The sequence below is a fragment of the Lithobates pipiens genome, unplaced genomic scaffold (assembly GCF_037356315.1).
Source record: "Lithobates pipiens isolate NorthernLeopardFrog02 unplaced genomic scaffold, aLitPip1_a1.2 Scaffold_3, whole genome shotgun sequence".
In the NCBI taxonomy this organism is placed as follows: Eukaryota; Metazoa; Chordata; class Amphibia; order Anura; family Ranidae; genus Lithobates; species Lithobates pipiens.
Genome location: NW_027507790.1, coordinates 10,270,414 through 10,287,416, shown reverse-complemented (window position 1 = coordinate 10,287,416; position 17,003 = coordinate 10,270,414). Strand labels below are relative to the sequence as shown.

The 17,003-nt window shown below is 44.2% G+C and overlaps 1 protein-coding gene across 1 annotated transcript in view; it reads right to left on the bottom strand.

The window, feature by feature from the left end:
* MED13L (mediator complex subunit 13L) overlaps window positions 1-12,552 on the bottom strand; it is a 227,212-nt gene extending 214,660 nt beyond the window's left edge. Inside the window, exon 1 of the mRNA XM_077461264.1 lies at window positions 11,741-12,552. Coding sequence (XP_077317390.1) covers window positions 11,741-11,812 — 72 coding nt within the window. The 5' untranslated portion in view covers window positions 11,813-12,552. The remainder of the gene's footprint in view (window positions 1-11,740) is intronic.
* Window positions 12,553-17,003: the final 4,451 nt, after the last annotated feature.

The following is a 17,003-nucleotide window of genomic DNA, read 5'->3' as shown; positions in this document are numbered from 1 at the left end:
AAAAAAAAGTCAATAATTGTATATTTATTGGTTTGCGCAAAAGTTGTCACATCTACAAACTAAGGTACGTTTTCTGGAATTTACGCAGCTTTTAGTTTACGACTGCCTATCTCATTTCTTGAGGTGCTAAAATGGCAGGGCAGTACAAAACCCCCCCAAATGACCCCATTTTGGAAAGTAGACCCCCTAAGGAAATTGATAAGAGGCATGTTGAGCCCATTGAATATTTTATTTTTTTGCCTCAAGCGATTGAATAATGACAAAAAAAAATTTTTTTTTTTTTTTTTTTACACAAAGTTGTCACTAAATGATATATTGCTCACACATGCTATGGGCGTATGTGAAATGACACCCCAAAATAAATTCTGCTGCTTCTCCTGAGTACGGAGATACCACATATGTGGGACTTTTTGGGAGCCTAGCCACGTACGGGGCCCCGAAAACCAAGCACCGCCTTCAGGCTTTCTAAGGGCGTAAATTTTTGAGTTCACTTCTCACTACCTATTACAGTTTTGAAGGCCATAAAATGCCAAGATGGCACAAAACCCCCACAAATGACCCCATTTTAGAAAGTAGACACCCCAAGCTATTTGCTGAGAGGCATGTTGAGTTCATGGAATATTTTATATTTTGCCACAAGTTGCAGGAAAATTACAAACTTTTTTTTTTTTTTTTTTCACAAAGTTGTCACTAAATGATATATTGCTCACACATGCCATGGGCATATGTGAAATGACACCCCAAAATAAATTCTGCTGCTTCTCCTGAGTACGGGGATACCACATATGTGGGACTTTTTGGGAGCCTAGCCGCGTACGGGGCCCCGAAAACCAAGCACCGCCTTCAGGCTTTCTAAGGGCGTAAATTTTTGAGTTCACTTCTCACTACCTATTACAGTTTTGAAGGCCATAAAATGCCAAGATGGCACAAAACCCCCACAAATGACCCCATTTTAGAAAGTAGACACCCCAAGCTATTTGCTGAGAGGCATGTTGAGTTCATGGAATATTTTATATTTTGCCACAAGTTGCGGGAAAATTACAAACTTTTTTTTTTTTTTTTTCACAAAGTTGTCACTAAATGATATATTGCTCACACATGCCATGGGCATATGTGAAATGACACCCCAAAATAAATTCTGCTGCTTCTCCTGAGTACGGGGATACCACATATGTGGGACTTTTTGGGAGCCTAGCCGCGTACGGGGCCCCGAAAACCAAGCACCGCCTTCAGGCTTTCTAAGGGCGTAAATATTTGACTTCACTCCTCACTACCTATTACAGTTTTGAAGGCCATAAAATGCCAAGATGGCACAAAACCCCCACAAATGACCCCATTTTAGAAAGTAGACACCCCAAGCTATTTGCTGAGAGGCATGTTGAGTCCATGGAATATTTTATATTTTGCCACAAGTTGCGGGAAAATGACAAACTTTTTTTTTTTTTTTTTTTCACAAAGTTGTCACTAAATGATATATTGCTCACGCATGCCATGGGCATATGTGAAATGACACCCCAAAATAAATTCTGCTGCTTCTCCTGAGTACGGGGATACCACATATGTGGGACTTTTTGGGAGCCTAGCCGCGTACGGGGCCCCGAAAACCAAGCACCGCCTTCAGGCTTTCTAAGGGCGTTACAGTTTTGAAGGCCATAAAATGCCAAGATGGCACAAACCCCCCCCAAATGACCCCATTTTGGAAAGTAGACACCCCTAAATTTAGGGGTACACTAGTGAGACTAGGTAATAAATGGCGGGTGCCCTGAAACTATAAAAAAATAACTAACCAACCAGCGTCACCTGTAACAGTTATATGGTGATCACTGGTGAAAGGGTTAACTAGGGGGCAATCAGGGGGCTTTATGCGGTAGTATATGGGGGTCCCTGGCGCTATAAAAAGCTGCGGCGAACCTAAATACCTACCTGCCTAACTAGCGTCACCTGTGACACTAATACAGCGATCAGAAAAACGATCGCTTATTAGGCTGGGTTCACACTGGAGCGATGCGGGAACGCCACGAATGCGCGGCGGGTTCCCGCATCGCATGCCTCCCGGCGGCAGTTCACACTGCCCTATGCGAACTGCTGGGAGTGTCAGTGAAATGTTACTGACACCCCCAGATCAGTTCGCATATCGCAGTGCGATCTGCAAACTCGGATCGCATGGTGTGAACACCCATGCGATCCGATTCTGCTGCGGGCCAAAAAAAGGGTCCCGTGCGAATTTGCGGCGGGTGCGGCGGGTGTGGCGGGTGCGGCGAATGGCTGAACTCGAATCGCACAGAGATCGGATGTGATTTGCACTGCAGTGCGGTGCGAATCACATCCGTTCTCAAACCGCTGCAATGTGAACCCAGCCTTAGTGACACTGGCGACGGGGGGTGATCACGGGGTTAAACCTTTATTGGGGGGGTTAGGGGGGTACCTTAGAACTAAAGGGGGCTAACCCTAACTACCCTAACAGTTATTAGTCACAAATGACACCCGCTGGGTGATCAGGGGGTTAAACCTTTATTAGGTAATAAATGGCGGGTGCCCTGAAACTATAAAAAAATAACTAACCAACCAGCGTCACCTGTAACAGTTATATGGTGATCACAGGTGAAAGGGTTAACTAGGGGGCAATCAGGGGGCTTTATGCGGTAGTATATGGGGGTCCCTGGCGCTATAAAAAGCTGCGGCGAACCTAAATACCTACCTGCCTAACTAGCGTCACCTGTGACACTAATACGGCGATCAGAAAAATGATCGCTTATTAGGCTGGGTTCACACTGGAGCGATGCGGAAACGCCGCGAATCCGCGGCGGGTTCCCGCATCGCATGCCTCCCGGCGGCAGTTCACACTGCCCTATGCGAACTGCTGGGAGTGTCAGTGAAATGTTACTGACACCCCCAGATCAGTTCGCATATCGCAGTGCGATCTGCAAACTCGGATCGCATGGTGTGAACACCCATGCGATCCGATTCTGCTGCGGGCCAAAAAAAGGGTCCCGTGCGAATTTGCGGCGGGTGCGGCGGGTGCGGCGAATGGCTGAACTCGAATCGCACAGAGATCGGATGTGATTTGCACTGCAGTGCGGTGCGAATCACATTAGTTCTCATAAACCGCTGCAATGTGAACCCAGCCTTAGTGACACTGGCGACGGGGGGTGATCACGGGGTTAAACCTTTATTGGGGGGGTTAGGGGGGTACATTAGAACTAAAGGGGGCTAACTCTAACTGCCCTAACAGTTATTACAGTCACAAATGACACCAATGCAAAAAAAAAAATAAAAAAAATGACATTGGTGTCACTGTGACTGGGGGGCAGGGGTAATTGGGGGGGTGATCGGGGGGTAAAGGGGGGGTGTGAGTGTGCCTGGCATGTTCTACTGTGTGTGTAGAGTGTTGGTGCAACTCACCGATCCGCTCTCCTCCGTGTCGGAACGAAAAATACCGACACGGAGGAGAGAATACATCACTTCCTCTCCTGTGTTTACATTACAGGAGAGGAAGTGATGTCACGGGGGATTTCCATTCGTCGAGAGCGATCGCGAGGGGGTGGCCATGAATGAATGGCCGCCCCCTCATCCCGGATCGCTCTCGAAGGAATGCCGACCGCCGCAGGCACCGGGGGGGGGCCCGATCGGGCCCCCCACCCGCGGGCAGGCAGGGACTTATATATACGCCCATATGCCTGCCCGTGCCATTCTGCCGACGTATATCGTCGTGCGGCGGTCGGCAAGTGGTTAAGGTGTACAGAAATAAAACAAATTCTTTAGGCGGACTGTACACATTTCAAGGATTTAACAAATGTTTTGGCAGTTTCAGATTCACACGCTTCTGAAGAAATTGCTGATTATTTAATGTGCTTTCTCAGAATGTGAGGATCAGTGTCTGAATCTCTTTAGAGAAAATGGTCCTTAGAAGGTGCGGCTGGTTTATTAAAGAGGTTGAGACTGTTCACACAATAAATTATGTGAATATTCACTTCAGATAGTCAATCATCCACAGAAGCTATAAACAAACAGGAGTTTGCTTTTTATATGATTGGATAACGGAATATTTTAAGTGAATATTCTTATGTGAACAATCTCAAATATAGTAAATGATCCTACCTCACCATGACATTTTTACAGGGAATGCCTGAATTGTATCAATGCCGACTTCAGGCAGGAACCAAGATTCCAGGGGCATTTTGTTTGGCTACGACAGTGATATGCAATTAGCGGACCTCCAGCTGTTGCAGAACTACAAGTTCCATGAGGCATAGCAAGACTGACAGCCACATACATGACCCCCAGAGGCATGATGGGACTTGTAGTTTTGCAACAGCTGGAGGTCCACCAATTGCATATCCTTGGTCTATGGTGTAAAGGATGCCTCCAGATTTCATACTGCAAAGCGACACGCTAATTTGTTGACAGTTTTTGAAAATTAGAGCTGCTGCAGATTGAAAATAAAAGGCAATTTTATTAATATAATATTGAATTACAAAATGGCTTGTTGCATAACACACACGTGTGTGTATATATATATATTATATATATATATATATATATATATATTCCCCCCCCCCCCGCCAAGTTTTTATTTAGGTGTGTACCCCTGTAAAGTATAAAAGTATGAATTGTGAAGATGTTTATTTCTAATACGCAATGCATTGTTTAGGAGAAGTAAAAAAGCAACAATACAACAAAATCAGTGAATATGACAACAATGACATATGTACAAGCTCACTAATCCTACAAACATCTGCTCCACAGATAATGCAGAAGTTGCAAGGCAAATGAATATCGCAAAAAATACTTGAAAAAAAAAAATAGAACATTTACTCCTTTTTATAATCCTTTACCAATATATCTCATCAAAGCACCTCAAGATTCCGCACCAACCCATTGTAACAATTTTCAGAAAAGTATATATTTTTTTTTAATACAGACTACATACACACACACATACATATACATATACATATACATATATATATATATATATATATATATATATATATATATATATATATATATATATATATATATATATATATATATATATATATATATATATATATATACATATACACATACACACATACTTCATTAATAAAATATATGGATGCTTATACAGTTGTATAATGGTGCACCTGTTCCTTGTTAATAAGTTTTTTTATCAACTAATACGCAAGGATAATATAGTGTTGAAAAAAATAAATAAAAACTCTAGGTACAAACTTTTAAATAAGCTGCAGGGTTCCAATAGTTAAATCTAAGGAGGTGTAAGCTGCCTCCTTGGTCACTGCCTGTTATTTACAATTTAAACTTTCATTGAGCACCAACAGTATCGTTTTTGCTATGCTTCCAATGCTCAAAAAAAGAACCTTGCAGCTCTCCTTCCCAGCAGCTGTCCCCTTATTTCTTGCACACAGAATGCACACAGAATCACAGAATGCTTTGTGTTTTGTGAATGGGTTCACAGAATACAAAGGGGGTGATTTACTAAAACCGGAGAGTGCAAAATCTGGTGCAGCTGTACATAGTAGCCAATCAGCTTCTAACTTCAGCTTGTTCAATTAAACGCTGACAAACACAATTCTGGAATCTGATTGGTTTCTTTGCAGAGCTACACCAGATTTTGCACTCTCCAGTTGTAGTAAATCAACCCTAAAGTGTTCTGTGAATAAACAGGGGAGAGGAGGGGCAGACAAAATGACTTGTGCGCAGGAGAGCAGCAAAAGTCTCCTAAACAGAGAGCCCAAAGTATAGCGAGAGCTCAAGGAAAGCGTAAATTGAAAACAACAAGCAAGCAACCCAGGAGGCGGCATACACCACCTTAGGTTTAACTATCTGTAACCCAGCATCTTCCTTTTGTTCCCAAGTTTCTTCTTTAAATAAAGCAAATGATTTGCTCTTATAAATCCTCTTTTTTTGGGGTGGGGTATGTAATAAATGAGACATGCGAACACCTTCTGTTCTAAGGACGACATTACCATGCTATGCACTAATTCAGCTAGAGAGATTTTTGATTCCTTTAGTCCCACCTCACCAAAACCTGTACCATTATACTCCTTTTAAAACAAGAATGATTTTATTTATGTGAGAATTTGCCAAATTAGCTTCATTCGTTTAGATACACATGAATGTAGGTTTACTGGAGGAGTACATCATTTCACAACAGACCATTTCTCTGTAGGCAGAATAGTGTAGTGAAGCAAGAGCGACAATCCTCTGGGAAAACTCTAAAGATTGATAGCATTAAGAATGAAAAATCGGAGTGACAGTAACTGGGACAGTCACAATAAAACACTTGCTCGACCATGTGTGTTGTGGAATGCAGCATCAAGCGGTGTCAATGTATGTATACATCAAAAGAGATCTTTGTTGACACAGATCTGAAAGTGATCTTTCTTTACCCAAAAATCATTCAGGTAGTGGATAAAGCCAACTACACACCAAAAGAACACACTAACTACAATATAAAAGTATACTTCCAACTGTAACAAGTTAGCAAAAAAGTAGGCAAGGAAGACCAGTTACAATAAGCCTCACATAAAAAGGCTCTGTTGGAGTGCAGTATGTTGTCAATCCATATTTGATGTTTTTTTTTTTTATAAGCTCTGTCATTCAATTCTCTGAATCTGCATTATCTGTTAAATCTGTTAACATGCTGCCTTATGTATTACCTTTCTGTACAGTGACATAACTCACATTTTACCTACTCTGCGACAACCCACAATAAACGGGACAAAAAGTCTGTTTAGAATAGATTCTCTCTTCAGGCTGAGAGTTTTTCTGGTATGTTTTCAGACAGTAGTAACAGGCTTGCAGAAGCAATTGTCAAAGATCTTACTGGAAGCAAAACCCTTTCCTGTAGATTGCAGGTGACAAAGAAATGAAACCAGAGAAGTGAAAGCAATCAGTAGGGGGAAGTTTTAAAAAGGGCCTATTTACACTCATCTGTTATCATGCATCAAAACCTATTACAAGCAGAAATCCTATTGTTTACTATATGCCAGTCATTCCCATCCTTGTTCAAACTGACCACACCGAAGCTGATCTGTGTTAGTGTGGTCAGTTTTCATCATTTGGCTGGCCATTCAGAGGTACAGAAGACACTGTGCAGACAAACAGCATGTATGTATTGGGTGCTTTGTACAGCCTCCTGAACACACTGCTTACATCTTGCCTCAGGCTGAACAGAATACAGGCACAATGGGGGGCGTATTCAAATATTGTTTTTTGTCGCTATGGTCCTAAAAATGGGCTGCGCCAAATTCAAAAATCTCTAGCACCTGTTTTAGTAACTTTACCAACATGTGCAACAGGTTCAGATAGTAATTAACTACTCCAGATTGCAGATAACAAAACTGGGAGGTAATTAAAGACCTACTCTTAATTGGCATACAGAAAAGGCAGAATGCCTGTCCCGTCTACAGTGTAGCAGAGTGGCATAGTCACGGCTGCTACTCCTTCCGTGTCTCACTGCTGCTTCACAGCCTCCTAACAACCAATGACATTGCAGTGGGTGGAGTCTGAAGGGGAAACTGAGACACTAGCTCCCCAATAGGTTCACATTCACCTTCTAATTAACAGCAGGCAGTGGATTGATTCTTTAGCCAATGGCAGGCTGTCTACTGGCTAAGGATCTGCCGTTAATCACATGCGGAGTGGAGCTGATGGGCAACTGGTGTCTGTAAATCCTTGTCAGGCTCTGTCCCCCATGCACAGAACTCCCCCACTACTGCGCTGTCTGTGTGACAGTTGGTGGTAAGGGAGCACTGTTGTACAGAGGTTGGAGTGTCTGCATGTACACTCAATATGTTACCCAGATTCATGTACTTGTGTACAACATGAACATATGAATCTGTCACCCACACCAACATTTGTCTTGTGGAAGTGCACTGGAGTTCGTAAAAAGCGTCCAAGACATTCTTTATGGATTCCGGGGACTATGTGCTGCACAGTGTCCGGTAATCCCCCCCAAATCAAGAAGAGGAGATGCATGTTTGCATGACAGAACTTTTAACCTTGTAAAAAAGGTATGAAAGGTTATTTCTTGCAGTGGAACTAAACCACTGTTTAAGTTTCCAAAACAGTTACATTCAAAGCTTTCCATGAATGAGAACTGTGGCGGTTGCTTTTTCTCTCAACCAAACTGCCAAGCCATCAAATGACTGGTGTCATAACTCATCACATGTGCAACACCATGGCAACTGCAGATCAAACAGAAGCCAAGATGGCAGCTTCCTTGACTGTAAAAGACAGAAAGGTTTAGTTCAGCTTTAAACTAAGCAAAAGCAGTTATGTTACTGGCATCATTAACTACATTAGAATGTGTCTGTAACATTGTATATTCACAATCACTTTATGGCCTCATGCACACTGCAGCTCAAAAAAAAAAAATGCTTTTACAGGCATTTGAGATTTTTTTTCTCCACCTCTAAACTCCCCTCTATGTTGGCCTAAGTGTCCATGCACACTACAGGCATACCCCACTTTTAAGTACACAATGGGGTTTATTTACTAAAGCTGGAAAGTGCAAAATCAGGCTCACTTTTGCATAGAAACCAATGAGCTTCTAACCCCAGCTTGTTCAATTAAGCTTTGGTAATAAAACCTGGAAACTCATTGGTTTCTATGCAGAAGTGAGCCTGATTTTGCACTTTCCAGCTTTAGTAAATAAACCCCATTGTGTGCTTAAAAGTGGGGTATGCCTGTATAAGCGGTTTCAGGAGTTTAGTGGCAGAAAAAAACCCTCCAAAGTCATGTTCTGAAGAGTAGCTTTTGAGCTTAAAAGGACACCTGAACGCTCATAAACACAGACTTTAGGAGCGTTCAGCACATACAATTCTACATTGATTAAAGTGAAAAATGAGCAGAGGAGAAGGTTTTGAAATAAAAAAACGCTCATCAAAGCAGATTCATAAAACCTTGTGCAATCAATATGAGCCACTATAAGCATTTGTAGGCTGCTTTTTCTGTCAGAGGCTGGGGCATTTTTTAAGCCATCTTTTGTGCATGGACCCTAAAGTGTAAACTTTTTTACCTTTAAGTTGTACTTTGGGCCAAAAATAAATAAGGATGAACAGGCAGGAATTTTAATGCAGAAGAGACATGTTTATCTGCATTAAAGTTACTTACCTCCCTGTTATCCCTTGTGCATGCGCAGCTCTGTACAAATTTGTAATGCTGAAGCGGACTGAACTTGACATCATCCACGCCTGGCCAATCACAGCACCTGGTGACCGAGACCCAGAGGCTGGTCATCCAAAGATGTCAACAGCTGGGCCAGGAGCTTGAGAATACAACATCTCTGGAGCCGAGGTGAGTATTGTTCTGTTTTACAGTGGAATTTTGAGCCAAAAATAGGAGTTGAGCAAAAAGACAGGAATTTTAATGCAGAAGAAACATGCTTTGTCTCTTCTGCATTAAAGTTACTTACCTGGCTGTTTGCCCCTGTACAGTGACTGTACAAATTCGGCAATGCCAAATTTGACTGAACTGCCGCACATGTGCAGAAGTGATGTGATCCCCATTTGGCCAATGAGAGCGGCCAGCGATTGAGACAAGACACGCCACATTGCTGGAGCGAAGGGGAGTATAGTTCTGCATTAATACATTCCCTGAACTCCTCACCATCCCTAAACATGTACCAGCTTCCTCTCACAATCCAGCTCTGTCATGGCTGCAGCCCTGCACTGCATAGTCTCACAGTAAACACAGGCAGCATTGGTAGCCATTGGCTCCTGCCGCAGTAAGTCAAATCTGGATAGTAGGAATCGAGAAGGGGGTGGAGTTGTGCTGCTGTGTGTCTATGGATGCAAACAGCCTAGCTTGGGAGTGCACCCACATAAGTATGTGCCCCCATAACATGTGCCTTGCTGTGGGGACACATGGAAGAGGAGCAGCAGAGAGTGCTAGTGGGGGACCCCAGAAGAGGAGGTTAAAGTCTTTTTTTTTTTTGTATAAAAACAACAAACATGTTATAAGTACCTGCTCTGTAGTGGTTTTGCACAGAGCAGCCTGGATCCTGGTCTTTTCAGGTCCCTCAGCAGAGCACCTGGCCCCTCCTCCCTTGTTCCCCTATGGCAAGCAGTGGCTCAGCCCTGGCCCCTATTTCCTCACTGACTTTGACTGACAGCAGTGGGAGCCAATCAGGAGGGAGAGTCCGAGACAGCTGGGGCTCTTGTGCAACACTGCTGGATCGAGATGGGGTTCAGGTATTGGGGGGGGGGGGGGGCAGCTGATGCACACTAAAGGTTTTTTTTATCTTAATGCATTCTTCTGCCTTTAAAACCATTTTAGAGGCCACTCTGTACAACAGCACTGCACAGAACAGGTAGGTAGAACATGTTTATTATTTACATTTTTTTTTTTAAATGCCTTTACATATCAGTTAAAGGGGTTGTAAAGTCGGAAGCTTTTTTTTTTTCCTAATGCATTAAGATAAAAAGCTTTCTGTGTGGCAGCCATCCCAGCACCCCCTAATACTTACCTGAACCCTATCTCCATCCAGCAATGTCCACAAGTGACTCCGCTGTCTGGGACTCTACCTCCTGATTGGCTGAGGACACAGCAGCAGCGCCATTGGCTCCCACTGCTGTCAAAGTCAGTGAGCCAATCAGGGGAGAGAGTGGGTGGGGCCGAACCGGGGCTCTGTGTCTGAAAGTGACTCGGCTCAGGTGTCCCCACAGGAAGCTGCTTACTGTGAGGGCAATTAACAGGAGGGAGGGACCAGGAGAGCCAAAGAGGGACCCGAGAAGAGGAGGATCTGGGATGCTCTGTGTACATCCACTGCACAGGGTGGGTAAGTATCTCCATCCAGCAATGTCCACAAGTGACTCGGCTGTTTGGGACTCTCCCTCCTGATTGGCTGAGGACACAGCAGCAGCGCCATTGGCTCCCACTGCTATCAAAGTCAGTGAGCCAATCGGGAGACAGCGGAGTGGGGCTGAACTGGGGCTCTGTGTATGAAAGTGACTCGGCTCAGGTGTCCCCAAAGAAAGCTGCTTGCTGTGAGGGCACTCAACAGGAGGGAGGGGCTAGGAGAGCCAAAGAAGAGAAGGATCTGGGCTGCTCTGCGTATATCCACTGCACAGGGCAGGTAAGTATAACAAGTTTGTTATGTAAAAAAAATATATATATATATATATATATATATATATATATATATATATATATATATATATATATAGACTTTACATTAATGGTAACACTTTGAAATTGAAAGCTAAATGCTGAGTGGTTGCCATACACAGCTTCTCCCATCTTAGAAAAAACAAACACACAACCACTGTTGAACAAAGCAACACACAAAACCACAACATAGAAGATGAGTGAATTAGAGATAAAGGGTGTGATGATTCAGGCCAGGTCACTATCAGAGGTGGGGGACATAAAGAACAGGAGAAGTAGAAAGTGAAAGATGAATGGAAGGGTAGACGTCGGGGAATTTGAAAACTGGGTAGTGACACAGCACCATGTAGAGATGTCAGAGCGGAATCCACCAATCACAGGAAGGTGATAGCAGAGGGGGCCAGCCCTGGACCTACATGACACCACACAGAGCCTGTGCTCCGATCATAAACACATGTTGTAAATAGAGAGGAAAGAGCAAAGTGACAGTCCCCTGGGGGGAGGAGGGGGACCGTACACAGTACACACAGGGACCGATCAGACAAGACACACACAGGGACCGATCAGACAAGACATACAGTGACAGATCTCTCTCACACACACACAGCCATTGTGGCCTCCTTACCAGAGAGAAGAGGTTGGAGTGGCAATCCTCCAGGCTCGCCCCGTTGGCTGCCCAGTTCGCCGCTGCAGTCATGATCCTCCGGGAGCCTGGCTAGCAGAGCTGGGCATGTCTGAGACCTAAAACTCTGGATCCGATCGGAAATTGGGGTGTGGGGGGGGGGTGCAGTGTTGCTAGGCAGGCCTAGGCCTGATCCTCCGGGTCTTAGGGAGACCGACAAAAGCCTCTGTGGGAGGGGGGAGGGGAAGGGACAGGAGCAGTCTTGAGGAAATCACATGGATGTCGCAATGTCCTGTAGAGATCGGCGGGCAATTGTCATCGGCCAGACGATGTGCCTATGATCGGGCGCGGAGAAATGAGTCACCCGTGTGGGGGAGGGGCAGGCTGGCGGGCGGTCGTGGGATAAGAGAGAGAGGGGCAGGGAGGAAGAGGTGGGGAGGAGAGAAGGAAGCGCCGCGGCCTCCCCCTGCTTGTCAGGGAATGTAATGCCAGGAGGAGTCCAGGTACCTTCTCACACACAGGGGGCCAGGCGGGAGATACACTCTCTATCACACACACTGGCCGCTGAGGGGAGACCGCCCCGTGTCACAGGAGGAGGCCTCGGGGGCTTCACGGGGCTCCAATCCCCCCTCTCTCCACAGGACCCTCCCGACGTGCCGGAAGCTGTGCTTGGCCCGACTCCCCTCTAAGTCGTTGAACAGTTCGGGGTCCCTGGCCTCTCCCGCCGCTCGTATCTCTCTCACACACTGACCGGAGCTTCGCCTCTCTGACAGCAGCAATGGCGTCCGGCCGCGACAACACGGAGCGCGATTGGCCGGCGCGCTGCACGTGACGGGGCGGCGAAGCGCCGGAGGAGGAGGAGAGAGAGGTGGGGGGGTAGAGAGGCGAGCTCGCGCCGCTCTGTCTCGCGCAGCCCTCTCGCCTGCGTATCCCTTGCGGCGCCGGCAGGGGGCGATGCGTGCATGGGAATCCTTTACACTGTTGCCATCCTCCGCTATACACGGCGCGGCTATTGTTGTGGAATCGTTCACGTTATTAATTGTTTCATTAAAATTCGGCGGACGGCGTGAGCCGTGCTATGGAGCTGATGGCTGCTACGTTCGATCGTAGCGTGCTGAGCGCCTGAATGCTCCCCGATCGGCTCTTTGTATCATTAGAGATCATTGTGTAGAGCTATGTGAGCGATCAGTGCTGGATAGGAACTCAACAATGCATGGGAGGGAGAGGAGCTCCGATCAGCAGTGGGGAGAGAGAGACAGGCTGTGTGCTGTCACCCTGCTGTGTGTGTGTGTGACTAATGGATGTGCCCTACATTTCTATCATCACCTCTATTACACACAACCAGCCCAGTCTGCCATGACTCCTGCATGATAGTGCTGCTGTCACATCAATGATGTCATTGCCTATTATTAGAAACTTTCTTCTTCATACTAATGCTGGTGGGGGGGATCGGCTTTGTTACACAAGTTTATATAGATCCAATAACCATACAGGTCATGGGGAGAAGGGACTACAGCAATCGCATGTCCTCATTCCAATCAACCTTCCTGGAACACAGCAGATTTTCATCACCTGTCCTAAAAATTGGAGGACTAGTCCTCATTTCACTACCGTGGGTGGAGCCATGCAAACCACTGCTTGACACCCATACCTCCCAACTTTTTATTTATTCATTACAGCTACTTTTATATCGCCATCAATTTGCACAGCGCTTTACATATATACAGAGTAAAATACAGTGCCCTGCAAAAGTATTCACCCCCCCCCCCCCTGGATTTTTACCTATTTTGTTATATTACAGCCTTTCATTCAATGTTTTTTTTTTTTTATCTGAATTATATGTGATGGATCAGAACACAATAGTCTAAGTTGGTGAAGTAAAATTAGAAAAATAGATACATAAAACTATTTTTCAGAAATAAAAAAACAGATAATTGGCATGTGCGTATGTATTCACCCCCTTTATTATGAAGCCCATCCAAAGCTCTGGTGCAACCAGTTACCTTCAGAAGTCACATAATTGGTGAAATAATGTCCACCTGTGTGCAATCTAATGCCATGTACACACGATCAGACTTTCTGCCAACAAAACCATGATTTTTTTTTTTTTTTTTTTCGAAGGCTGTTGGCTCAAACTTGTCTTGCATACACACAGTCAGACAAATGTTGGCCCAAAATTCCAAAATGTGAGAACGCGGTAGAGTACAACGAGCCGAGAAAAAGGAAGCCAGTGCAGCTCCTTCTGCTTGATTCCGAGCATGCGTGAATTTTTGTGCGACAGACTTGTGTACATGCAATCGGACTTTCTGACAACAAAGTGAAGATGGCTAAACATTTGAGGACCTGCTCTCAAACATTTGTGGTCGGAAATTCCGACAGCAAATGTCCAATAGAGCATACACACGGTCGGACTTTCCGACAACAAGCTCACATCTAACATTTCCCACTGGAAAGTCTGACCTTGTGTACGTGGCATAAGTGTCACATGATCTGTCATTACATCTACACACACCTTTAAAAGACCCCAGAGGCTGAAAAACCTAAGCAAGAGGCATCACTAACCAAATTTCCATGGCGACCAAGGAACTCTCCAAACAAGTAAGGGACAATGTTGTTGAGAATTACAAGTCAGAGTTAGGTTATTAAAAAATATTCAAATCTTTGATGATCCCTAGGAGCACCATCAAATCTGTCATAACCAAATGGAAAGAACATGGCACAACAGCAAACCTACCAAGAGACGGCCGCCCACCAAAACTCATGGACCGGGCAGGGAGGGCATTAATCCGAGAGGCAGCACAGAGACCTAAGGTAACCCTGGAGGAGCTGCAGAGTTCCACAGCAGAGACTGGAATAACTGTACATAGGACAACAATAAGCTGTGTGCTCCATAGAGTTGAGCTTTATGGCAGAGTGGCCAGAAGAAAGCCATTACTTTAAGCAAAAAACAAAATGGCACATTTTGAGTTTGCGAAAAGGCATGTGGGAGACTCCCAAAATGTATGGAGGTAGGTGCTCTGGTCTGATGAAACTAAAATTTTACTTTTTGGCCATCAAAGAAAATGCTATGTCTGGCGCAAACCCAACACATCACATCACTCAAAGAACACCACTATTTTCAGCAGTCGGGATTGGGAAACTGGTCAGAGTTGAGGGAAAGATGGATGGTGCTAAATACAGGGATATTCCTGAGATAAACCTGTACCACTCTGTGTGTGATTTGAGGCTAGGATGGAGGTTCATCTTCCAGCAGGACAATGACCCCAAACACACTTCTAAAGCAACACTTGAGTGGTTTAAGGGGAAACATGTAAATGTGTTGGAATGGCCTAGCCAAAGCCCAGACCGCAATCCAATAGAAAATCTGTGGTCAGACTTAGATTGCTGTTCACAAGCACAAACCATCCAACTTGAAGGAGCTGGAGCAGTTTTGCAAGGAGGAATGGGCAAAAATCCCAGGGGTAAGATCGTAGAGACTTATCCAAAGCGACTTAGAGCTGTGATAGCCACAAAAGGTGGCTCTACAAAGTATTGACTATAGGGGGGTGAATAGTTATGCACATTGACTTTTTTTTTTCTGTTATTTTATCCTATTTGTTGTTTGCTTCACAATAAAAAATAAAATAAAAAAATCTTCAAAGTTGTGGGCATGTTCTGTAAATTAACCACTTAAGCCCTGGACCATTTGGCTGGCCAAAGACCAGAGCACTTTTTGCAATTCAGCACTGTAGCTTTAACTGACAAATAGAGGTATCTTTTGGTGGTATTTGATCACCTCTGCGGTTTTTATTTTTTGCGTTATAAACAAAAAATAGCTACAATTTTTAAAACAAGAGTTTTTTTTACTTTTTGCTATAATAAATATCCCCAAAAAATATTTTTTTTTCCCTCAGTTTAGGCCAATATGTATTCTTCTTCTACATGTTTTTGGTAAAAAAAAATTGCAATAAGCATCTATTGATTGGTTTGTACAAAAAAAGGAGCGTCGCCCTGGGACTTTAAATGAGGTGGTCACAGTTAACCACTGAGTAACACGAGTAATAGTATAAATGTTTATTAAAATAATTGTACATACATGGATAATATAGCATACTAGCTCAGCCAATGGATTTGCACATAGTAAAAAGAATAAATCAAGTTGATACAAACATTATACAATGCAGTATATACCACCAATGCACGCGTCAGAAAAACCAACGCGGGTTTCACATGATCATTGCTCGCTCATCAGGGGTGGATGCGGATGAAGTGTATCTAAATAGACAAAAAGATGTGTCACAGTGGTAAATGTAAGAACAATGGCAGAATGGGCCAAAGCAAAACGGCCCAATACTTAACAATTGGGCATGTTATCAAGTTACATACTGAGACAATTTAGGACCATTCACCTTCACCCATGCCATGTCTGCCGCCTGGCATCTCCCTTGGGGGTACCTGTGTTTGTCTTCTCCCCCTCAGCTCCCGTGCCATACTCTGGCTGCTGCCATCCATTTAGGGGTTCAGCGATGGAAACTCTGGTTTCGTTCATTGATAAGTATTGGGCCGTGTTGCTTTGGCCCATTCTGCCCTGAAGGTTTTAGTTATGTCTCTGCAAACAAAGAAACCAAAACAAATAATTTCAGAAATTAAAGTAGAACTATGGGCAAAAAAATCTATTTGATTTATGGATAGCATGAGAGTTCTAATCACTGTCAAATCTGTTTTTGCCATCTGTGTGCCATTGTGGCGATTTCCCTTCACTTCCTGTTCTGCAGCCAAATGGGAAGTGGAAGGAAATCCCTGAGAATTTGATGGGGACCCACCCACAGCTCACCAGAACTAGTGTTCCCATTGGAGGATTTACCCTCCATTACTTTTCTAGTGACAACTCAAAATTGGGGCTTTTCTTTTACTTTCATTTTCAATGATGATGGTAAATAGGACAAATAGAGGGTGAATCTCCTTAACACAGACAACTATAAAAACTGACAGGGGTTCTAATCCACCTCCACCCTATCCATAATGTGGAAAAAAAAGTTTTTAATTATACTTTAAGTTACGTGTAATAAAATGGAATGACAAAGGGGAAAAGTACTGGCATTTTGGCTAAGATCAAGTGTAGTATCTGTTCTTATAAATTGTTAGGGAAAGAAACCCGCTTCCCTTCGCCAGTTTGGGGGTTCATTTAGAATTTCCCTGATGTAATTAGGTGGGAGGGCCTTGTGCACAAGGCTTGTCCCCTTGTAGGCAAGGCTCTTGAAGTTCTGACACCTTCCTAGTAGGTATA